Source organism: Pteropus vampyrus, unplaced genomic scaffold, assembly GCF_000151845.1.
Source record: "Pteropus vampyrus isolate Shadow unplaced genomic scaffold, Pvam_2.0 Scaffold254, whole genome shotgun sequence".
NCBI classification, from domain to species: domain Eukaryota; kingdom Metazoa; phylum Chordata; class Mammalia; order Chiroptera; family Pteropodidae; genus Pteropus; species Pteropus vampyrus.
The window spans coordinates 1657437-1683262 of NW_011889035.1; the positions used below are offsets into that span (position 1 = coordinate 1657437).

Sequence of the window (25826 nt, forward strand, 5' to 3'; positions counted from 1 at the left end):
TATGATTTTTTTTTTTTTTAAGCTCCAAACTAGTGATCATTTGCCAACATAGATCATCCAGCTTTCCTATTATTTACATTAATTTTTTGGAGGAAGATACTGGAGGAAGTAACTTTTGTTTCTTACAGAAGCTTTAAATACTTTTTTTTTTTTTTAAGGTTTCCATGGGTGAACTACCAAGATTGCAATCTGAACATTTCGATTCCAATATTCAGTATTCATGGCAATCATGATGATCCTACAGGGGTAATTATTGGGTTCTTACAGTTTGTTGAAATTTTAGAAATGATTGGTTTAGTCGTAGAAAGCAATTTTTAGTCAAATTGAGTCAAAAAGTCAAATTGACTTTTTAACATTCATATAAATTTTTATAATACTTTTCAGATAATTTTTAAAAATCTGGAATAATAATTGGTGTGTGAGCTATGCTTTTATTTGATTAGTGCTGGAGTTAACAATAAGTAATCAGGAGTAGGACTAAACACCTAACATTTATATAATGCTTTACAGTTTACCAAGTGTTCTTTTATCTCTTATCTCATAAAATCTTACCTGTAGGAAATGATTGTTTCATAAAAGTTTTAAATCTAAATTAGATCATCTTATTACCTATTTAATATAGAAGTAATAATAGAGGCCCTAAACGGAAAATATCTTTGTTTTATCTGGTCATTAATGTTATAAATCACTAATTATCTAGTCCTTTTTTCCTCACGTCTTAATAAGTCTGCTTAATATTGCAAAGTACGTATTTCATGGCTAGTTTTTATTTTATGTGGCCAACACATAAGTTTTGATGAAATGTTAACTTTGCATTTAGCATGTGGTTCCAACCGCAGTAGGTCATTTGTAATAGAAGAAAGGTAGCAAATACTTTTAGAATTGTAATTTTGTTTTGGGAAGACACTATGCTAATCTATGTTTTTGTAACTAGTATATAGAATATACTTTAATAGGTAAAATATGACATACAGATTACTTATTTTTTTGAAAATATTTTGCATAGGCAGATGCACTTTGCGCTCTGGATATTTTAAGTTGTGCTGGATTTATAAATCACTTTGGGCGTTCAATGTCTGTGGAGAAGATAGACATTAGTCCGGTTTTGCTTCAAAAAGGAAACACAAAAATTGCTCTATATGGCTTAGGTAAGATTGTTTTATTTTACTATTTATGACAATAACTATTTAATTACGTAAGCAACTGGGAAATTAGCAGTTTTAGTAAAAAATTTTCTTTGGTGTCTATTTATTGTTTATTTTTTCTTTCTTTTAGACTCAGATATAGACTTTTAGAATTATGGAGTAAAAAAACTGCATTTTGATATCTTGGAAGTCTTTGAAAGGTCTAAAGCTTCACTGTCCAATGCAATAATCACTAACCTCATGTTGAGTATGAGTACTAGAAATCTGGCCCATCTGAATTGAGATATGCTAGAAGTGTAAAATATACATTAGATTTCAAAGACTTAGAAAAATGTAAAATACCTTATTAACATTGAGTTAATAAAGGATGTTAAAATTAATTTTACCTCTTTCTTTTTACTTGTTTTAATGTGGCTACCAGAAAATTTTAAATAATATATTTGGCCTGCATTAGTGGCTCACATATTTTTCTTAGATAGTGCTAGTCATCTATAATGCTCAGAAAATTTGCTTTATCAACTTTACTGTCTTCAGTTTATTTAGTGTCCAGTAGGTAAAAGCTTATTTGCTGGGCTTTATTCCATGTAAATGAAAGATCAAAGACTTTTTAGAGTGCAGAGTCTATCGTATCTTCTTTGGATTACGTTTAGCTTGATATTTTATTTGTTTTATGGTTGCAATAGCTTTATTTTTATTGTATATAGAGTATTGTAAAAATTACATTCTATGTTAAATCAACCTCAAAGTACTGTGAGAGAAATTGGGGAAAAATTTCAAACTGTAGCCTCAATATAGGTTTTATTATTTCTTGAGTGATTTTAGTATAATAAAAGCCTTAGAAGATCATATTTACTTCTGTGTCTTTGTATATATTTTTAAAAGATTAATTATGATAGATGGCTTATTTGAATACTTTTTCTAGGGACCTTATACACTTATAGTTTTTGTCTAGCTTTTAATTTCTCTAACAAGTTGAAGAACATCATGATTATATTTTAGAGATATGGAAAGTGAGATTGAGCTGTTATGTCTGATTTTGCAAGTGATAGAGCAGGAAGTAAAACACACTTCTCAAAAAAAGCTGCTAACAGATATTTTAATTACTGTAGTGTTAGGGATCATAATTGCAGAAACTATTTCATCCTCTCACTTCTCACACTAAAGAGATCGCATTATGCCTCAGTCACCGTCAGAAGCATAGTACTTCAAGTCATCTGTTTTCTCTCAAACTCTCATCTCATTCAGTTTCGTTTTCCTTAACTGGACTCTATCTCTGTCCTCCATCCCTACTGTTATCCCAACCCTTTTCTATACACTCTAGAACTCTTTGTATAGTTAACAAATTCCCTCATCTCATTAGTTGCTTCTGAATGTTACCTGTACTCTTTGACCTTCAGTGAAACTGAGTGGCCCCAGAAGTTACTGTGTCCCACATAGTTCTCTCAGCCTTTTACAGGTCTTAGGGCAGAAGAGAAGGGTTGATCACTGTTCTCGTTCCCTGCTGCCACTTCTTTTCCTACCTGCAAACACCCTGCCCCCTTGAAGCTAACTGCCAACTGGCTAAATTGCCTTCTCCTTTCCCTCAAATGTTTTACCTACCTATAGGTTCTGCGGGTGTTCTCAGTGCTTCAAGACTTAAATAGACCGACCTTCCCTGGACTTTGTATGTCGTGACTTTTTTGTCTCCAGTTATATGTTCTGCATTCCACCATCTATTCCATTGGCCACACTCTAGGAATTCTCTTTAGAAGCTAGACCTCCTCTAGCTCTTACACTTCTGCATTATTGGCTTTTTTCAAAGGCCTTCCCTAATCACTGTCTAAAGTGGTACCCTTGTTCTAGCACTGGTGTTCCTTTTCCTGACTTCTTTCCCTTTTACAGTGTTTAACACATGATTTGTATGTGTTTATTCGTTTTTGTTGGCCTCCACTAGACTAAACTAATCCTTTGGGGTACAGGAAGAATTATTTAAAAGTTATTAAATTATTCAAAACAGTGTTTTTACTTGGAAACAATATATAAAGACTTATTTTTAAACACATTTATTTTCTATCTCATCCCTTTTAATATCTGTTTAATAATGTATATGTTAGATCAAAAGTGCATACATACTTAGAATAAATAAAACGATAGTGAAAAACAATATTTTAAATAGAAATTTTAATAAGAATTAAGCATAGAAAACTACAAGTTTTATTCTACATTTTTCACATTTTGAAGGTATATATGCTCGACATGGAAAACATTCTTTGAATGCATGTAGCTGCTTAGCTGTTTTCATGCAATTACCTGGAACATATTCATTTATAAATAATGATTCCAGATTTCAAATATATCTCTAATAGGAAAATGAAGTACTTAGAGAAGCATGTAATTTAGAAGCAAAATATACTCATTTTTTAAAACCAAGTAGGAAACCAGTTTTAGAATAATGTAATGTCCATTTCAGGATCCATTCCAGACGAACGGCTCTATCGAATGTTCCTCAATAAAAAAGTAACAATGCTGAGACCAAAAGAAGATGAGAACTCTTGGTTTAACTTATTTGTGATTCATCAGAACAGGTAAAAGTGTTTTCTGGAAGTTTTTGAGTCAAGTGTTGAGGTTCCCTAAATCTCTGTTTATAAGCTTACCTATCTGAGTAAAATGCTCCTCATTCTTTGAAAGTTGTTAGTGCAGGGTCAGACAGAACTTAGATATGCTTTGTGTGACTGCATTTTGAATTGTTTTCAATATATATTCATACCTATAAAAATACTTATGGCATATGGATACGGTATAGGGATAACCATAAAATGAATATTCCTACATTCAGCAAAGAAATGGAGCATTACTAGTGCATTATCTCATGCCCTTCTTTGACCTCATCTCTTTCAACATACCCCAGAGAGAAGCACATCTTCAATTTTTATTTACTTAGTCTGTTGTTCTTCTCTTGTTTAATCATGTGTATATCCATAATAAGTATTTTATTTAGTTTTGGTATGACTGGAACCATGCGGTATATTTTGCAGCTGGCTTATTATGTTCAACATTACGTTATTAAGATTTATCCATTTTGATGCTTAAAAGTATGTTTTCATTGATACATAGAGTTTTCTCCTGTTAGTGAATGTTTTGTGTTACTTCCAGATTTTTGCTTTTTAAAAACTTTTTGTTATGAACATTCTTGTAAATGTTTCTTGATGCATAAGTGCAAGTGTTTTTCCAGATTTTAAATATAGCCAGATCAGCTTTCTTTTGTTAGTAGTTTTAAGAAGTTTAATTTTTTGATAGGTGCAGGATTGATGGAAGGAATAGAGACTTGAAGAACAAGATTTATTATGTGACCATTATAGTGAAAAATGTGAGATGGTAACTGATAGCAGTGAGAATGATATTTAAGGGATAAAGCTGAGAAGTTATTAAGGAAGAATCCAAAGGGATTTGGGTTTAATGTTCATACCCTAGATATATGTTTTCTACATAAAAATATTTCTTAATAGCTGATCCTGATCCTGCTGCTTTTGTGATTTCACTTCCTGCTCTTCTCTGCATTCATTCTGCTCAGCCACACCAGTCCCTTTGCTGTTTTTGAAATTGCTGAACACATTACTACCTATATACCTATGCCATCTATTCTATCTGCTTGTCTCTCTGCCTAGGTCCTTCTTCCCTTGCATGCTGATCCTCATCTCAGTTCTTTGCTCATGTGCCACCTGTCAGAGAGGCATTTCCTGACCACACTATATATAGTAACATTGCCCTCCCATGTCACTTTTTATTTTTCTTTATAGTGTCTGTCACTACCTGACAAATATGTATATACACACATATGCATGCATATACATATACACACATATGCATATACATATACATCTTGTATCGTTGTTTGTTTCCTCCACTAGAACAAAGAACTTTGTTCACTGCTGTGTCTTCAGTATCTAGAAGAGGCCTGGGACATCTTGCAAGCAGTAGACACTCAGAAACTATTTTTTGAGGGAGTGAATATTGGTTTGTATTAAACAAATGCTAGGTCAAAGTGTTTGAACACTTTTCCTTAAAATCCCAATGATGTAAATCAGTGTTAGGAAAAACTTCCTCCTTGTCTTTACTTAACTTGAGTTTTTACATATTTTTCAGTAACAACAAGTAATCTAGGTGTAAAAATCATAATTTGCAATTCATTTATTCATGTGATATTTTATTTAATGGAGAACTCATCTTTTATGTAAGATTGGTACTCTTACTGCCATTATTTTTATAATCAGTAAAAGAAACAGGATATTAAAAAATAACTAGACATATTTAGAGATTTGTTTTTATTCTACAAAGTTTAGGCTTAACTCACTTCCATTTTTCAGTTTCCGTATTCTTTGTGTGTATGTATGTGTGTGTGAGTGTGTGTGTAATCAGACCAATTTACAGGTTTTTACTATTGATAAAGCTCATGCTTTTCTGACTTGCCCAAAGCAGTTTATTCCTCTGTAAAGCCTTCCATGATCTGCCTCTAAATGTAGAATTAAGTGCTTTCTCTTTTTGGTCTCCTACTTGTCTTTGTCCTGCAAATCTGTAAGCCCTTTGAAGACAGAAATTAGATAATATATTTTTATTTTCAATCTCTTAAACAGTTTTGCACATATAAGGGATGTAATCTTTAATGAAAGAAAAAAATATCTGTGTAGAATTACTTAATATGAAATTTTTCTATATCTCTGAACATTTATATTATTTAATTTTTAATGTCCTGGTATAGGAGTAGACATGGAAGTACTAACTTCATTCCAGAACAATTTTTGGATGAATTCATTGATCTTGTTATCTGGGGCCATGAACATGAGTGTAAAATAGCCCCAACCAAAAATGAACAACAACTCTTTTACGTATCACAACCTGGAAGTTCAGTGGTTACTTCTCTTTCTCCAGGAGAAGCTGTAAAGAAGTGAGTAATTGTTATATTTTCTAAATCAATTTAAAAAATACCTTCTATAATGTTCTGATCATCCCATAGGTTCAAGGTACTGGTGGTGTTATTATTTATATGATAGATTTATTTATAAAGATCGATCAATTAATATAGTCTTACTATTTTTTCAGATTTTAAGCTATTTTCAACATGAAAGCGTCTCAGTGGCGTTAATGATTTTGCTGCTCATTAAGCAAATTCGAAACAATTTTTATTTATTAAATTTCAAATTATAGTGCTACAGAATGATTATTAATTTCACATGTCCATTTATAAACAAATTCGCCTAAAAATCTAATAAAATTCTGGTTATAAATGCAATTATAACATATCTCATTCCTTTGAATTCTTTGAAGGAATTATGTGATATAATAGTTAATAGTGATTAAACTCACTTTTTAGAACAGGTTTTACCCTATAATCCACTCAAGTTCTCATTGTTAAGATGATAATAATAGGTTTAAGACTATGGTAATACGATGTAAATTTGATGGTTTTTTTTTTTTTTTTTTAGTTCTGTTAATCTTTTATGTATGTGTACATACATGCACACACATAGTACATATGTATGTAATAGTATATACTATATATACTACTATCATTGTCCCGATGACATTTTATTATACTTATTGTTATTTCTATCTTTTTTTACTAAACTGTATATTTGTTTAGGCAGAAAAAATGATGGATGAGTGCATTTTATTCTGAGGGAGAAGGTTTAATATTTTTTCCTGTGATGTAATATTAAGATTAAATTGCTAAAAATACTTTTCAAGGGTATGACTTTATAAAGAAATATTTTTGTAGACACATAGAGTTTTGATGTGCACAATTTCTATTATAAAGGAAATTTACTAAGTGTGACTAGGCTTTCATTTCCCTCCTCATTTCAGACATGTTGGTTTGCTGCGTATTAAAGGAAGGAAGATGAACATGCAGAAAATTCCTCTTCACACAGTACGGCAGTTTTTTATGGAGGATGTTATTCTGGCAGATCATCCAGATATTTTTAACCCAGATAATCCTAGAGTAACCCAAGCCATACAAAACTTCTGTTTGGAGAAGGTAATTCTTCTAGATAAAGGTCAATGAGATCTACCTTAGTTGAGAAATTATTTACGTTGAATTAAATACTCCAATAGAATAGAAGGAAAACGTTATATTTGTTACAGTCTTGTGAAGCCTGTAAGGGAGCCACTGTTGTTTAATAAATGAGTTTAGTTGTAGCAAAGATCCTTTTTTTAAGTCTTCAGATTGAGGAATGTTATGTATAGATGAAATTTTAATGAAGCCCCTCTCCCAGTTTTTTTCCTCCTCAAAACATATATGTAATCTTTTCTCTCTTTTAATCCTGATTTGATAATTTGTTCATTTTATTTATAAAGCAGGCAGCGGCTTTGATTGGGGAATGGGAGGGTGTTTTGGTAGATGAGGAAAGCTGCAGCCTCTCTAATAATCTCCATTAGGCATCCCTTTCACTTTAAAAGCTATCCCAGATAAAACCTTAAAATGTGTTTGCCATGCACCTTGTAGCTTCAGCAGAAGTCCCATACCTCCCCTTCCATGCAGATTGTCACTCTTAAACCTCTGCAGAAATTCTAGAGCCACTTACTAAAGTTAGACAAATGCATTTGATAACATATAAATTGACAGCCTAAATCATTAATAGCTAACACTTGCTCAGTTCTTACTCTCTGGTAATTCTTCTGCTTTACATTTTATTCTCATAAAAAATCATAAGAGGTAGTAATAATGATAATAAAAATTATTGCTGATATTCATTCCTGCTTATACATTCTGGACACCATTGACAAAATTTTGCATTTAATTCACTCAGCAATGCTATGGGTAGATAGATTCTACCGTCCACATTTTATAGAAAGAGGAACTAAATTTTAGATAAAGCAACTCAGGCAGCGTCACAGCTTTATTAGCAACATGTTACTCACGTGATGAAAAGTTTGAGAGTATGCTGGTTTCAAGATGACTAGATCCAGAAGCTCAAATTTCAAGATCATGAATTTCTCTGTCTCTGTGCATGTGGCTAGCCTCATGCCGCCTGCTCGGATGGTGTCTGTCTTAAGCTTCACTACAAGGAGGGCATTTTTCACATGGTGGCCACCATAGATTTACATTATTCTTAGAGCTGAAAGAATCATTTTTCCTGGTACTTCTAGATAAACATCTAGCATTAAGTTTCTCTGTACTGAAGTCTTGTACTTGTCCCTAAACTCAATCTCTAAAGCCAGGAAGATGGAAAATTAATTAATTGGTCAGGCCTGGGCCAGGCAACCCAGGGTCTCTCAAGCGTGGCACAATTGACATTTTGGACTGGGTAATTCTTTGTTGTAGGAGGTTGTTAAGAATATCCTCTCGACCTCCACCCATTAGGTGCCAGTAGTATCCCTAGCCTCAGTCATGACAATATTTTTATTTTGAGATTGAAGAGCTGCTTGAAAATGCTGAACGGGAACGTCTGGGAAATCCTCGACAGCCAGATAAGCCTCTTATACGACTGCGAGTAAGTCCTATTTTAGATAAATTTAACTTTATTGATTTTCAGAGGATAATATTGTAGAGTTTATTTTACTCTGTCACATCTTTGCCCAGGTCGATCTTGCCGTGTGGAATGTGCTTCTTCTCTCCTTCCATAATAGTTCCTTCAGCACCCACGTAAAGCTTCCCTCTTCAAAGAAGCCTTTCTTGACCTCCCTTCAGAGTTGATGCTTTTCTTTTGTGTCCGAAGTCTACTCTGTACATACTTCTTACAGTGCCATTCACATTCTGCTTACAATTATCGTTTACGTGATTGTCTTCCTGGTCAGCTTGTGGATTTCTTGACAACCAGGATTGTGTTTTATTTGTGGCTGTATCTGGCCCTTAGAGTACGTAGCACATTGTGGACACTCAATAAAGTTTGCTTAATGAACACGTTTTGTGACTCAGGAGCAGAAAATTGCAAATAAAGCTCAACTGGAGTATAATTGTTAAAACGTTTGATGAGTTTTGAGGAGACCCAATAGCTTGAGCATTTCACATTCTCTGTTTTATGACACAGCAGCTGTAGAGATGGTCTGGGTAATACAAACATAATTGCCTTGGGGGGACCACATAATTCTTATCGGGGTAGAAGATCCCATGTTTTTCATTTACGTCTACCTGATACCATTAGAATCAATCAGACTTATATAGAAAATTGGCATTCCTTTTCATAAACACAATAAATTATTAATTTATTTATGAAATGAACAGATTTTCCATGTAAGTAATATTCCAAAAGTATACTGTATGGACACTAGATGGACTAGACTACCATCTTAATTCATTGATTCAGTGAACGAATATTTATTGAATAGCTTCTGTTCTGCGTGCTGGGGGACATAGTGATGATAAAACAATGAGGTTCTGAACTTGTGGAGCTTATAGGAGGTAGAGGTATAAGACATAATAAACAACAAATAAATGAATAAATGTCAGCTCGCGCTAAGTGTGATGAACAGTGTAAGTGGGTGGAGGTTAGATAGTAGTCTGGATAGGCTGGTGATATGCTACAATGCTGGTTCCTAGAGCATTATGTTGATAACAGCTAGTTTTGGAAAGTGATTACAGTTGACCCCTGAACAACATGGGTTTGAACTACGTGGGTCCACTTATTAGTGGATTTTTTCCAATAAATACTTCCTTATCATTTTATAAATAACATTTTCCTTTCTCCAGCTTACTTTATTGCAAATACAGTAAGTATATAATATATAAACATACAAAATATGTGTTAATCGACTTTATATTATCTGTAAGGCTTCTGTTCAACAGTAGGCTATTAGTAGTAAGGTTTTGGGGGAGTTAAGAGTGATATGTGGATTTTTGACTGTGTGGACGGTTGGCCCTCACTTTGTTCAACTGTATATCTCTTAGAAAGAAATGTGGTATTTTTCTTTGTAAAGTTATTTATACCACTATAGAGTTCTTTGGAGACTGCCTTGAGAGCAATTGTTCTAAATAGATCCTGTGTTTTGCAGGTAATCACTTCTCAGAGCTCACAAATTTGATTCCTTTCCTACATGGGTTTTCCCAGCATTTATTCTTATCTAGTGTGAAAGCATATCCCTAAGATGATAGACCAGTGAACTGTTACAGTTTTGAAACTTTGTTGAAAAATTCCATCTCCTTTTCAGATGGTACTGCTGGTGCCTAGACTGTTAGTGTTATGAGGAAATGTAATCATTTCCACATTGTGGGAATTCTTGCTGTATTTTGCATAAGTGTATAAATTTTTGAAGCTTTATTTTCTCAGTAGAATAAATGGTATAGCTTCATCATGATCTTTAAAATGAACTATAGAACATTAATTTATTAACTTAAAAGTATTGAGCATAAACCTAAACACTGAAGCGGTAAATTGTTTTCTAGCCTTTATAGCTTATTCTGTATTTCCAGGTGGACTATAGTGGAGGTTTTGAACCTTTCAATGTTCTTCGCTTTAACCAGAAATTTGTGGATCGAATAGCTAATCCAAAAGATGTTATCCATTTTTTCAGGCGTAGGGAACAGAAGGAAAACACAGGTAAGCTAGTTATTTTTACAAATTAAAAACTGTCCTTATAGGATTTATATAATTCAATCTTTTGTAAAGAGATATAAAATAATAATGGAAAATGTTTTACTGTGATTCTTTCTAATATCTTACACAAATAAACTGATAGTTGGAATAATAAAATCTCTTCTAAAAATTGGATAGCAATCATTTTTAAACTTGTGTGGGTATCAGTAAGAAATGGAAGCTTTCTCTGCAGATGTAGTTTTTTTAATAGTGCTGCTTAGTGACAACACACACAGACTTTAGAGATTTATTGCTCAAAATAAATGTTATTTACTATACAGTATTAATGTTCAGAGAATATACTTTGCATTGTTAAATTTTTCAGTTTAAGAGTGTTACAGTGATTTAGGAAGACTTTAGTCTTTTGAAATATGAAATGCCATAGTTTGATGTTTCTGATGATCAGGAAATTAGTTTCTAATTAAAAATCATAAGAACTAATTGCCCTTATTTTAGCACTTATAAAAAAGATCATCTGACTGAAATAGTTGACCCTTGAACAACACAGGTTTGAACTGTATGGGTCCACCTACATGTTGATTTTTTTTTCCCCAATAAGTATGTATAATAGTATGTTTTCTCTTATGATTTTCTTAATAACATTTTCTTTATTGTAAGAATACAGTATATAATACATATAACATACAAAATATGTTTAATTGACTATGTTATTGGTAAGGCTTCCAGTCCACAGTAGGCAATTAGTTGAGTTTGGGGGCTTCAGAAGATACATGGATTTTCAGCTGTGCAGGGAATAGGTACCCGTAACCCTCAAGTTGTTCAAAGACCAACTATAGTGTTTATTCATAAATATTATGTTAAATATAGAGGCTTTTCTTAGAGCTGTTGAGTCAGAGACTTTTCATAGAAAAATAATGGCTCTTGTTTTATGAGTAAGCTACCTAGGTTTTTATTAACTTGGATTTAATGGGCTCCTATTTTCAATGTCAAATTGTGATGAAATCGTGTATGCTGTTAACTCAACCTGAAACAGCCATTCAGATGTTTAAATGGAGCTCATAGAATACTGTTTTAGGGGGAGAAATCTGTATCAGAGGATTATATTTTTATACTTCAAATTTTAAGCAAGTACTTATTGATAGTGCTTTACTTCATTGTCCATCCTTATCAATTACTTGAGATTTTATGGGTGTAGCATTCATAAGAATACAGAATATAAAACTAGTACCCTGTGTTACTTGAGTGTCACCTATAGTCAGTTTTGTTCTAATGATTCCTTTTTTGTTTAAACTTAAATTACTGAATTAAACAATGATCCCTCATATGTTTAAAGTTTTTTGTTGTTTTAAACGACTCTGCTACTTAACCACACGTGTGACATTTTGCACATTACCTTTCTGATGTCTATAAAATCAGCATAATTGTGCCAACCGTAGTGTTTATCCATAAATATTATGTTAAATATAGAGGCTTTTCTTAGAGCTATCGAGTTATATGATTGAGGCTTAGTCGGTATTCTGTGCATAAATGGTCTTAAGATAATGTCTGGCATAGTAAAATGTAATCATATTATAAATTTATATTAATGCTATTGTCTTGAAATTCAAAAAGATCTCTGTTCACTTGTCCTCATCACTTTGCAAGAGGCACACTGAACTTTGTACCTCTTTACCTATAGGCTGTTGCATATACTTTTTCTCTGCCTAAAATATTTTTTCTTTTTCCTTTTTACTGAGTGAATATTATTCATTCTGCAAGTCTTAGTTCAGATGATAGCTGTATGGGATATCTGCTTATTATTTTCAACCTTCTTTGAGAAGAATTAGTTTATTTCTTTTCTGCTCTGTTCTTACTTCTGTTGTAGAACTAATCACCCTGTATTTTAATCATTCGTTCTTATGGGCAGGGAGCTCATCTTTTTATCATCGCTTTTTCTAATGAAACAGTCTGTTTTGTTTTGTTTTGAATTGTGAGCATGTGGCGGTAACTGTTAGCACAGTTCCGAGCCACTGCCTTGACTCATCCCAAGGCACCAGCAGTTTTACCCACGATTGCTTTTGTATTAGCAGTGCATATGTCACCGTAGTGGAAAAGGTAAATAACATCCTTGTATTATTATGAAAGTAGTTTTGACCTTGAGCGCCCCCAGAAGTCTGTGGACCATCCTGTGAGAATAGTTGCTAGGAAATATGCTATTTGGTGATAATACAAAACCAATACAAACTTCGGAGAAAAGACTGGCTGTTAGCAAAAATGTCATGTTTTTGCCTCAAAATTTATACCACACTGAGCAAGCTGACTGTTGATAAAGTTTGGACATACCACTTCCACTGACAGCAACGTGCAATGAGTTTGGGCAATTTAACTTTATAATAGAAGCTGCTGTTTTTTCATGGACTTCTTTCCAGGAGAAGAGATCAACTTTGGGAAATTCATTACAAGACCTTCAGAAGGAATGACTCTAAGGGTGGAAGACCTTGTAAAACAGTATTTTCAAACTGCAGAGAAGGTAATTACTTAATTACAGTTTACATTTTCAATAATGGCTATCTTATAATAACAGATTTTAATTTAGGATATGTATAATTGATATTTTAAATAAAAGGAATCCACAAAATGTTTTCATGAAGTAGGGTGGTAATTAATTACATTTTTTATAGCTACTGTACACCAAGAAAAATTATGTGCTTAAATAATGTTAGTTATTAATATTATTGTTGTGGCTATTGTTGATGTTGTTACCCTCTTACTTTCTTTTTATCGTCACTACATAAGTCTGAATCCAGGATTTACTTTCTTTTTGCATCTGGATGTAATTTCAGAATTACTTTATTAATATAGCCACAGGATGATGAAGATACCCTTATTGTCTGTCACAACTAAATGCTACTTTAAGATCCTCTGGTTGTATTAGTATCCTATTGTTGCTGATACAAATTTCCACAAATGTAGTGGTTTAAAACAACACATTATTATCTTAGAGTTCTGTAGGTCAGAAATCTGACACTGGTTTCACTGGACTAAAATCAAGGTGTCAGCAGAGCTGCGTTCCTTTCTGTAGGCTCTAGGGTAGAATCCATTTCCTTATCTTTTCCAGAGGTGCCACATTTCGTGGCTCATGGCCCCCTTCTTCCATCTTCAAAGCCAGCAATGTTATATCTCTGGTTATTTTTCCCTAGTTATATCTCTCTACAACAACCTTCTTCTGCCTCCTTCTTCCACTTGTAAGGATATTCATGACTACACTGGGCCCACTTGTATAGTACCTGATAATCTGGTTTTACCGCCGGCTGATTAGCAACCTTAATTCGATCTATAACCTTAGTTTTCCTTTGCCATGTAACATATTCACAGGTCCCAGAGATTAGGATGTGGACATCTTAGGGGGCCATTACTCTGCCTACCACACTGGTTAACCTAATCTCTATTAATCATCAGCTGCCACTTCTGGTCTCTGTAATCCCAGTCACTCAGGCCTCTGCATTTCTACCTGTCCTATACTCCCGTTTCTCGTTTTCCGCTTTGCTTTTTCTGGCCCTTAATATTTATCAGTTGGCTTAATTAGTGTCTATTGTTTTGTTTTGTTTTTCCTTCAATAACTAGATATTTTTTGTCTTTTCCTTGGAAACATTATTCTGTAATTTTCCTTGCTCATATAGAATTGTTTTGCAAGGAATGGAACTATTTTCTACACCCACTGATTTGTATCTCTCTTACAGAATGTGCAGCTCTCACTTCTAACAGAAAGGGGAATGGGTGAAGCAGTACAAGAATTTGTGGACAAGGAAGAGAAAGATGCCATAGAGGAATTAGTGAAATACCAGTTGGAAAAAACACAGAGATTTCTTAAAGAACGTCATATTGATGCCCTAGAAGATAAAATTGATGAAGAGGTGAGTAACTAATTTGGGGCAGGGGGATAAGTCTGTTCAGTCAATCTCTTATTAAGAGTAGCTCTGAGTGTCTTTCTGTTAAACTACTAATTAATTTCTCTAATTTATTTAGTTTCTTCATCTATAAAATTGAGATCATGAAATGAGGATTAAATTAGAAAATGTCAAGTAAGTGTCTTAAAAATGATTGATACCCACTAAATGTTAGTTTTGTTTCCCGTAGATAGGATCTTCTTGAAGATCATGAAAGTGCTTTAAAATGAACCTTGTAGGATGCAAAGTTCTGCTCAGAGTTTTGACTGAGATTTTCAATTTCATCTAGAAAATGCATTCTCTCTAAACATAAAAATAGTGGAAGAATCACAGAGTAAAGAAGCTCTTTATATTTTACTACATAAAAAAATTTTAAATGTTCACATGTCAGATTGTCAAAAAACAATTAGAAGGTATTGACATGAAAAATATTTGTATGTGGTCAGAAAAAGGGTTAATATTCTTAATGTAATATTAAAGTACTTTTATAAATCTTAAAAATACTAAACCTTTCAGTAAAATAATAAACAAAGGATATGAATAGGTGGTTTACAAAAGAAATGTGGCTAATAAGCACATAAAAATAGTATTTTGCCTAGGATAATCAAAGAAACTCAAAACTAAATGTATATTTGATCCTTGAACAACATGGGGATGAGGGGTGCCAACCTTTATGCAATTGAAAATCCATGTATAATTTTGGACTCCCCCAAAACTTAACTACAGCCATTCCTCAGTATCTGTGAGGGATTGGTTGCAGGACTCCCCACAGATACCAATGTTTACAGATTCTCAAATCCCTTACATTAGAAAAGCCTTATATAAACAACCCCTTATATAAAAAATAGAACAGTGCATACAGTCGGCCCTCCGCATCCACAAACTCCCAACCTCGTATTGAAAATGCTATTTTTGCCTGCAGTTGGTTGAATCTGTAGATGCGAAACCCAGGAATAGAGAGGGCCAACTGTATATTTATTGAAGAAAAGCCACATATCAGTGGACCCATGCACTTCAAACTTTTGTTCAAGAGTCAACTGCATTTTTTTTATTTGTCAAAGCAGTAACAATTTGAGAAACATTTAATATGCAGCTGGTTGGAGTATCAAATTGGAACAGCTGTACTGAAAAGCAGTCATCTTTTAAAAAAATTATTCCTGTGTTTTCCTTCTACAGAACAAACATGCTGTTATTTCTTTCATCAAACAACTCTGGATCCTATTTCCCTTTAGCTACGACTCTTCTTTCTTTCTTTCTTTTCTTTTTTTTTCTTTTACAGCATAATTGCTTCAAGAGTTTTCTGTATCTGCTGACCTGGTACTTCTCCCTCCTTTTTCTCTTAAACCCATCTATTCAGGGGGTTTGACTCTATCATTCCAGCAAAACTGCTCTTGTGAAGGTCACTAGTGACCTCCATTGCTAAATCCACTGGCAGTTCATCTTAAATCTCACTTGATATTTTCTTGAGACCTTTTATTCATTGGCTTTTAGGACTCCACACTCTTCTAGTTTTCTTTCTGCTTCATTGTATATTTTCAGTCTCTCTTCTGTCCAGCCTCTTAAATTGGAGTCCTGAGAACTTAGTTTTTGGACCCTTTCTTTGTCTACACAGTTCCACTGTAATCTCATCCAGCTAGCTTCCTGGCTTTAAAATACCATCTGTTTGGCGATGACTTTCAAAAGTCTAACCCAAACCTCTCAACTTAAGACTTCTGTCTCCTACAGTCTGCTGGATATTTCCACTGGATGGTTAATAGATATCTCAAACTTTCAACATTCCCATCAGAATTCTAATTCTCATCTCCTGCTCCATCTGTAGAGTTCTAGTGGAAGCACCATTCTTGCATTTGCTCAGACCAGAATCTTTGAATTCATCCTCGACTCTTGTCTTTCTGTACCTACATCCTCTCTATAAATCCTTTTGGCTCTACCTTCAGAATATATACAGAATGTGACTACTTCTCACCACCTTCATTACTACCAGTGGTCTAAGGCATCCCCATTTCTCACCTAGATTATTCCGATAGCCTCCAAACTGGCATCTCTATTTCTGCCGTTGCCCTTTTTCTACCCCCCATTCTGTCCTCAGTTCACCTGTCATTGATCCTAATATATTTCAGATGAAGTCATTCCTGCCTTAAAAAAGGGTCCTTAAAATTGCTTACAAGGCCTTAACTCAATCTGGCTTTCTGTTAATTAACTTCTTTACCTTCATATCCGCTCTAGGTACAGCAACCTCCTTCCTATTTCTTAAATATACCAGGCATGCTTCTGCCCCAGTGCATTTGCACAGTTTCTTTCTTTTAAATGGAATGATTTTCCTAAGTTATTTGCAAGACTTATCCCCTACTTTTTAAAATTTTTGCTCATATATTACCCTCAATGAGGCCTTTCATGATCATCTTATTCAGATGTGACCCTGTCTTTCCTTCCTTATTTTTCTCTGAGCCCTTATCACCTTTTGCAGAGATTTCACAGGTTCAGATGTGTGAAAAGACAAGACTCCACTGGGCATACTCACTTAAGGTCTTTATTTAAAGGCAAAGGATATAGTATAGGAGGAAAAAGTATAGGGAGGCATTAGGGATCTGAGAGACACCAGACATAAGTTCCCCATGTCCTGTTTGCACATGGTGTACCCTGGATTGAACACCAAGATTTGTGCAGAAGTTCCAGGGAGTCTTTTATGCTCCTCTGGTCACATAATCAAGCCATGCTGTGCAACTGGTTATTTAGGTTGAAAATCATCAGTAAATAAACTAGCTCTGGGAATGCCAGAGGCTCCTCAGATATAAAGATAGAAATTTTCCAGTCTACCTATAAATTAACTTGATCCTGTATGCCTTCTAAAATGCAATATAACTTTTTATTTTCTTTATTGATTATCCTTTTTTACACAAACACACACACTAGCTCCACAAGGGCAGAATTTTTAACTATTTTATTCATTGTATTCTCGATTCCTACAATTGTGCTTACTAAACAGTAGGTGCTTAGTAAATATGAGCTGAGTAAACTATTAAATAAATGAAGTTTATCAATAACTACATAACTATATTTTAAGAACCTTTTAAGTAGGAACCAGTATAAAAGGAATCTCTAGTATCTCATGGTACCAGGACCATGGTCAGCAAACATTCAGTATTTGACTACTGATAAAATGGATCTTCAGGCACCCACCCACTTTAGATGCCATCTCAGATGCCTCCTGGATGTCTGCAGTCAGATGCACAAGAATGATTTGAGCAGTGTAATAATTCAAACCTCTTGAGAGAAACATTTTTAACTATTTTACTGGAGTATAACACCCATAGGATATTAGAATTTTTTCCTCTGTAGTCTGACAGACTTTTTTAGTGACATGGAATATTTTGGCAGCAGGTAATAAAATTTGATTAGGTCCAATTTTTTTTTTTTTTTTTTTTTTTACAAGTACTTTTCCTTACGTTAAAACTTTAGAAAACCACTGGGAAAATAAGATTTTTTTAAAAAAAATCTGTCCTTTGTGAGGCAAAACTTACTTAAATTTCCAAGTTTTGTGTTGTACTAGAAAGCATCTGTTAACTAATTGTAGACCACTATTTTATAATTTATACAACAGAAATAAGCAACATGTTTATGATTTACTCTGTTATAATTCAGGTACGTCGTTTCAGAGAAAGCAGACAAAAAAATACTAATGAAGAAGATGATGAAGTTCGAGAGGTAATTTTTCTGCTGTAAATTCCTATACTTAGATGTCCTTTTGTTAAATTAGAATAACTGGAAGGTTTATTTAGAATAGTCACTCCACAAGACCTAAGTTTGGTGGATAGGACTGAGCAGGGGGTAGCTAAGGACAGCTGCCTTTGACTTATTCCAATGCAATGTACAAATATTCTGCTTGCCATTATTCTCTTTTTTCTCCTTTGCTTTTGTCTAAAACTTATTTAATAGTGTGTGTTGGGAGTGGGATAAGGCTAGCATATATAAGAGCTCTTATTAATCAGAATTCACCTAATTGTTATCAGAGCATCTTATCAGTATAAGATAAAATTGTACCCTACTGAGCTGATGTTATTTTGGCCAAAAAGGAATAAACTTAATGTTTTGGTTACCAGTGTTATCATAGGTAAATGTACAGTGTCCACTGGCCTTTCTGAAATGTTGAAATTAGCCAAATCACTGTCATCTCTGTCTTCTCAGTCTTCTTAGAGTTAAGGAACTTGAAGTTAGCAACCATTTGCTTAAATTTTGGGCTTCTACCCGGTACTTGGTGAATTCATGATTGAAATATATTCTCCCTACTTTCTTGTTGTCCTTAGTGTTTTATGATTACTATCTAGTATTAAAAGTTATTTTATGTATATACTGTTGGGATTGTGTCTTAATCGCTTTCATTCAGCATTTTGTATAGGACCTGTTATAGGTAGCCATTCAGCTTTATATTAGGAATACAAATATGAAAAAATGTATGGTCTACATCCACCAGAGATTCTTAATTTCGTAGATGAGACAGACATAATATAGAAAGAAAATATTAAACCTTATGACCCGAAGTTTCATCCTCATTGTGAATTCACGCAACTGTCCTGGTAGTCCATTTTTGTTTCCTAGATATTTTAGAACAATAACTGACCGGTGGTGACTTGGAAAGAGTTGAAGCACTTGACACATCCTCTAATTAACTTTTACAAATATCACTATTTTCTCTGCTACAATAAAAAAGAAATTAATAGGAATTTCTGCCCCTCTGCCCCTTTTTAAATAATACTTTTTGCCTTATTTTAAGCACATTCCTTTGGTAAAAGTCAATACCTGAGACACTAAAGAGGAAGAGGAAAAGAACCCTGTTTAAGGAGATGAGGACTCTCAGTTTGCATTTTTTCTCCCTAAACTCTTCCAAAGGAATCCCTTTTTTAGTAGCTGATCTACTGATGACTATTAGGTAATACCACGGCCTTTAAATGTAAAGCAGCTTTAGACCCTGATATAAGAAAAAACAGTTCTCAAATAATTCTTCACCATCTCTAGAGGCCATAAGACAGACCCTAAGCCATTTTTTTGTCTTTTTAAAATAAAACTTCCAAGTCTAAATCTGATTTACCTTATCATGTGACTCCATATTGTTATTTAGGATTTTAGATTGATCTAATGATGCTACTTGCCTGGAATTTTAAGGAATGGGAAAGTGACATTTTTGGTGGTGTTTTCTTCTTTTCTCTATCTTATAAAAGTTTGTTATTCTGTGACTCCCTCCCCTCCCCTGCCAAATTGTGTCCCAGTTTATTAGAATATGTAGAAATATGAACAGTATAGTAACTCAGTTAATAACCTTTCTCTAAAAAGAATATGCTAGGATAATCTTCTAAATGACTAGTAAGTTTCCCAGATATCTTTCCCTTGTACTACTTACACTATCTCCATGGAGCAAGATAGCAAATTTGGCAACGTAAACTAATATTACTGGTATTAGTGCCAGTATTGACTACAGTTTTTCCCTCCCTGTGCCTTTCATTCGTAGCCTTCAGTGATTACAAAACCAAAAGCTATTACCATCCACTAAATTTTACAATCAACATTCCCAATGTCAGAGTCATTCTCCTATATAAATCTATTAGAAAAAACAACTGGTACCTACTTGGCTTTTTTCATTACTGTTTTCAAGAGGAAAAGGGAAATGGAATTTACTGAATTTTGGCTCTGTACATTACTTACACACTATCTCAGTTTCCATTTTGCAGATGAGACTAAGACCAGACTGAGGTTCACATGGTGGGACTGGAATTTGAACCAACATTAATACAGTGTATGGCCTATGAATGGCTAAAAATTTAAAACTACTATAACTATCAAGCAGCACATCAAAATCACTGTTTATAATAATCTCACATGCAACTACTGTACTGTTTATAAGATGATTTTTGTAAGCTAAAAAGGAGGAAGCTATAGATTTGGGTTCCTTTTTTAGATTTTTATTTATCTTACAGAATGCCTTTAAAGTAGAAAGGAGTGACAAGAAGGAATGCTACAAAGAAATGATTCCTGTTCTTAGATTATTTGGCTTAAACTTGATTATCCCTTTTAATTGAATGGATTACAGAAATATTTCTTTACAATGGATCCTTTGTGTTTGAAGCCACTAACTTCAGTTTTTCATTAATCTTTTAAAGAGTAAGAGTGAACATTTTATTCAAGGAAGGTAGGAGAGGACATGGAAATTTGTGTTTTGATTTTTTGGCTATTTTTTGAGACCTTCCTAGGTAATTTTTTGACATGCCATAGGGCGTTATAAATTTTTTATTCTCAGCATACTATTTAGAAGTTGACTAATGGAGTTAGAGACTTTCCCAAGCTGTGATTCACAGCTTTGCAGAATCATTTAACTCAGAATATGAATCCCAGGACCCTGCTTAAATTATTTAAGCAAACAGACAAACAAAAGCATTAGCCCTTTTATTTAGAGAGAAAAAAAAATGTGCTATAAGAACTCTTGTTCACATAGAAAAACTCTCAAGTATTTTCTTTAATTATAAACTCACATTTAAATAGAAGGTGAAACAGTAAATATTTAGACTTTGCAGACCACATATGGTCTCTGTCACGTTCTTTTTAAAAAAACTTTTCACAATCCTTTAAAAATGTAAAAACTATTCTTAGTCAGATCTACAGTCCACAGTTTATCTGGCTTCTGATTTCTTATGTTCTGTCTGAATTTGAGGCAGGATTGATATCCTCTTTCAAATTGTAATACTTAGTACTATCAACAGAGTGAAAAGGCAACCCACAAAATGGGAGCAGATACTTGCAAATCATACTATATATCTTATAAAGCATTAATATCCAGAATATAAAGAGCCTCTAAAATTTAACAGCAAAACAACCCAATTTAAAAATGGACAAAGGACTCAAACATTTTTCCAAAGAAGATAGACAAGTGACCGATAAGCATATGAAAAGATGCTCAATATTACTAATCATTAGGGAAATGCTAATCAAACCCTAGACACCACTTCACAGCCCTTATGATGGCTACTATCCAAAAACTAGAATATTAGTATTGGCAAGAATATGGAGAAATTGGAACCCTGTGTATTGCTGGTGGTAGCATAAAAGCTACTATAAAAAGCAGTATGATAGTTCCTCGAAAACTTAAATATAGAATTACTATACAGTCTAGCAATTCCACTTCTATGTGTGGACCAAAAGAATTGAAAGCAGGGACTTGAACAGATTTATATACCAAAGTTCATAGGAGTATTCACAATAGCCAACAGATAGTAACAATCCAAATGTCCATCAAAAAATGAATGTGTAAACAAAACGTTATACACATTCACTGGAATATTATTTAGCTTTAAAAGGAATGAAATTATGATACATAACTACGACACAAATGAGCCTTGAAAACATATTAAGTGAGGTAAGCCAGATAGAAAAGGACCAATAATGTATGATTTCACTTATTTGAGATACCTAGAGTAGTCAAATTCATAGACAGACAGTATGGTAGTGATTACCAGGGATTGAGAGCACTACGGAATGGAGAGTTATTGTTTAGTGACTATTGAGTTTTAGTTTGGGATGATGAAAAAGTTAGGGAGCTGGATGATGGCACTGGTTGCACAACATGGTGAATGTACTTAATGCCACTGAACAGTACACTTAAAAATGGTTAAAATGGTATATTTTTATGTTACGTATATTTTACCACAATTTTCAAAAGTGTAATACTGGGATACTGCATTTTCAAATCTCACAAAAAAGTATATGGAAACATCTTGCCATCGGCTCTAGACCTACACTCATGAGGTAAATTCCTACAAGAAATGTACTTCAAAGACATCATTGAGCTCCAAAGTCTATTGCACAGAAAAGGTGAAGTTAAAATACTATTTGAATGTAATGTTTGAGGTGATAACATGAAGACTTAGTATTTAGACAAAGGGAAAGCATAAAATTTGGAAATGATGGTAATTCTTCTCAAGAAAAAAAATCATAAAACGGTGTATGCATTTAAAACTTTGCTTGATTCTGCCAAATTGTTCCAAAGTACATGAAAAGATGTGTCAAACCAGTTGACGTTTCAACCAATAGTATTTGGGAGCTCTCATGTGTCCACATCTTTGCTGTTATCATGTACTACTACCTCTTTTGATCTAAGGGGTGAGAAATTATTTCTTGTTGTTGTTTTTAATTCATACTACTTTTATTCTAGAGTCTGAACAGTTTTTATGTTTATAAATCATTTGCATGAAACACCTGGTCATGTTCTTTGCCCAGAAAATTTTTTTCTTTTTTTTCTTTTTTTCTTTTTTGGCTAAGGCATTGGTCTTCTTCTAATTGATTTATAAGAACACTCATGTGAAAGTGTGCACACACTGTGTTTATGTGTGTAGCATATTTAGAGTTTTTGTCATATAAGAAATATCTGCCTATTCCTAAGGGTTTTTTGTTTAAATCCAGAATGGGTGACGAATTAAATGCCTTTTTAGCATCTATGGAGATAAGCATGAGGGGTTTTTCCTCCTATGTTCTGTTAATATGGTGAATTATTAATATTAACACATATCTTAATATTGGCCCATCCTCAGTATCACTTTGTGAATCTCCTGGTTACAGGTATACTGGTCTTTTCACATACTCGTGGATTCGTTGTTTGCTTTAATATTCATAAGTAAGATACTGTAATTTTATTTTTGTACATATAATTCCTTTTCAGTTTTTAGTACCATGTTCTGCTGGCTTTATAAAGAAAAAAATGGAAACCTTTTTTATGCTCTGGTACTATCGAAATAGCAGTAGAATTAGTTGTTTTTTTGAAGAGTTGGTAGAATTTACCTGTGAGATTTTCTAGTTGTCCTTTTTGGGAGTGTAGTTCTTTTAACAATTTTTATCAAAATTTCCTTTGATAGTCTGTTGAGATTGTCTTTTCTTGACTCAGTGTGGGTCATTTATTTTCCAAATTACTTATACTTAAGCAGAATATTTATCATGATTCTTTTAATTTTCCTTGGATCTTTTTTCCTCTCCATTCTAACTTTTTGTTTTAATTTAATTCATTGCTTTGCTTTATATGTTCTATATGCAATATTTTTATTATCATTTTCTAGATATTCTACAGTTCTAATTTTATTTTATAGTTTGGAGTCAGAGTTTTTGTTTTACTGTTCTAATTTTATTACATGATGATTAGATAGTATAATACTCTGTACTATTTAGAATTTATTAATATTTTTCTTAGTAAGCTCCCCATTGTATATCACTTAAAACATTTCATGGGTTCTTGAAAAGACCATATTACTTATTTTTGGAGTTCAACATGCAGCAGTTAGATCTAGCTTATTAATTATGTAATTTAGGTCTCCTTTTTTCTTTTAAATCTACTTTTTTTTCCCCTGATGTACAGCAGCTGGTTCTCGTTACTCGTGGTAGTTATGTTCTACAGAGTCACTGTAAATACTGAATTAGTGAACACTGAACCATTGCTTCTCGGGAAATACAGGATTAGGTTCCTGCCAGCCAATGTTTATAACATTTTTGTCACCTGATCAGTATATAACCTTTTTCATGTGTGTTTCTGTTTAAAGATACCTTATTTGATATACATTCTTGATTTGTTAACATTGAACTTCTGGCCAACAGCCCTGTAACTTATGCCTGGATGAAACTTATCTAACAATATGTTATTTTTTTTGTAAGGCATATAACAGTCTTCTTGCACTTGGGCACACAGACAGCATTTCAGCTGTTCACCGGCAGGGGGCGGGCATTTAAAATGTAAAATCGCTAACCAAAATGAGACACTAAAATATGCTATGAAAAGGCTTTATTGCATTGTTTGACTTTATATGTGTAATGTGTGTGTCAGATGACTCAGAATTTTCACTACTTTATACAAGTTCATGAATGACCATGAGAGTATCAGGAGTGTTGTATTTGGAGTTACAAATAAATTTTGGCAAGTAGGTGAATTTGCAAATATGAAATCCAAGAATAATAAAGATTGATTGTACTTAATCTGGAACAAGAAAGATGACTTGAAATCTTTTTCTGCTATTTTAAAAATATTTTTTTGTTGTATTCCTTAGTGTTTGGTTTTTGTTTGTTTGTTTTTGCATTGTAATGCCATGTTGAGCCCTTCATTAATGGTTTTAGCTGTATTTTGCTTCAGCTCAGATCATCATTATGAAGCTAGATTACTTCCCAGCTCTCATTACCCACTTCATTCCTATTTCTACCCTGCCTGCTTTTTTCTCATCTCCTCATTTCATCACCTTATCTCATGGCATCACAGAGAGCTTAGAAATGATCTAAGAAGACCCAGAATTTATCATTCCAAGCAAGAAAGACTATTGTCATGGCCACTTGATATAGATTAATTTTGGGTAGCTCTACACTGCCCGAAACTCTTCTCAACTTTCTTCCTTAGCCATGTCAAAGATGCACTATATCCAGTAACTCTTCGTAGATTTTGTGTTTGGGGGTTTGCGCTGTTTTCTAGTTTAATTGAAAAGATATTGTATTTCATTTTTGTTCTCTGTGTTTCATTTTGATTGGTTTATGGGAAGAGATGAGGTCAGCATTGCTTTTATTCTGTTTGTAATCAGAAAATCTGTATTCATTTCAGAGTTAATCAAAACATTTCATTAAATTTCAAACTTGTCTTTTGTAGTCAGTTTCTTATCAAAATAAAATTTATGGCATATTCTCTTCATCCTAAGGTTTTTATTCCTGGCCTTCAGTTGCTGTATTTTACTTAATTCTTTTGATTATATATTTATGAGATTATTGCTCATGTTTTTCTGACTACAGAAGTAATATTTTGAAAAAGTATATTGTAGAAAATTTTTAATATTTAAGAATGAAAAAACCAAAAATGCCCTAAAATTTCATCCCCCAGAGATAACAGCTGTTTTTTTTTGTAGGTTTTATTTTTCTTATTTATTAAGAGCCCATTGTATAAAGTTGCTCAAATGGTGACAGTCTCTTAGAAATGGCGGTGTTGAATTGGGAGTAATTACCAGTATTTCTCCCAGTTCTGAAAGTTCTGATTCTGTGAAATTTTATATTTCTCGGTAAACTTCTTCAGAAGGTCTCATTTTACAAGTAGTATTGTAAATTGATCTCACAAATCATAGGCACTGAATTTGATGGAGGAGGGAGGTTATCCTGTTTTACATTTTTATAGCACAATTAGTGAAAAAACAGTTTAGACAATTTGACAATATTAAATGTTCATCTGAATGACCAGACTAATGACTTTTAGG

The 25826-nt window shown here is 33.4% G+C and overlaps 1 protein-coding gene across 3 annotated transcripts in view; it reads left to right on the forward strand.

Annotated features, from left to right (window-relative positions):
- Positions 1 to 25826, forward strand: part of MRE11 (MRE11 homolog, double strand break repair nuclease) — a 57647-nt gene that overhangs the window by 9941 nt on the left and 21880 nt on the right. For all 3 annotated transcript variants that reach the window (XM_011374744.2, XM_011374746.2, XM_011374745.2), the window contains exons 5-14: positions 159 to 246; positions 1007 to 1148; positions 3595 to 3709; positions 5881 to 6066; positions 6984 to 7155; positions 8531 to 8611; positions 10528 to 10654; positions 13060 to 13160; positions 14371 to 14544; positions 18220 to 18282. In XM_011374744.2, the coding sequence (XP_011373046.1) occupies positions 159 to 246; positions 1007 to 1148; positions 3595 to 3709; positions 5881 to 6066; positions 6984 to 7155; positions 8531 to 8611; positions 10528 to 10654; positions 13060 to 13160; positions 14371 to 14544; positions 18220 to 18282 (1249 nt within the window). The remainder of the gene's footprint in view (positions 1 to 158; positions 247 to 1006; positions 1149 to 3594; positions 3710 to 5880; positions 6067 to 6983; positions 7156 to 8530; positions 8612 to 10527; positions 10655 to 13059; positions 13161 to 14370; positions 14545 to 18219; positions 18283 to 25826) is intronic.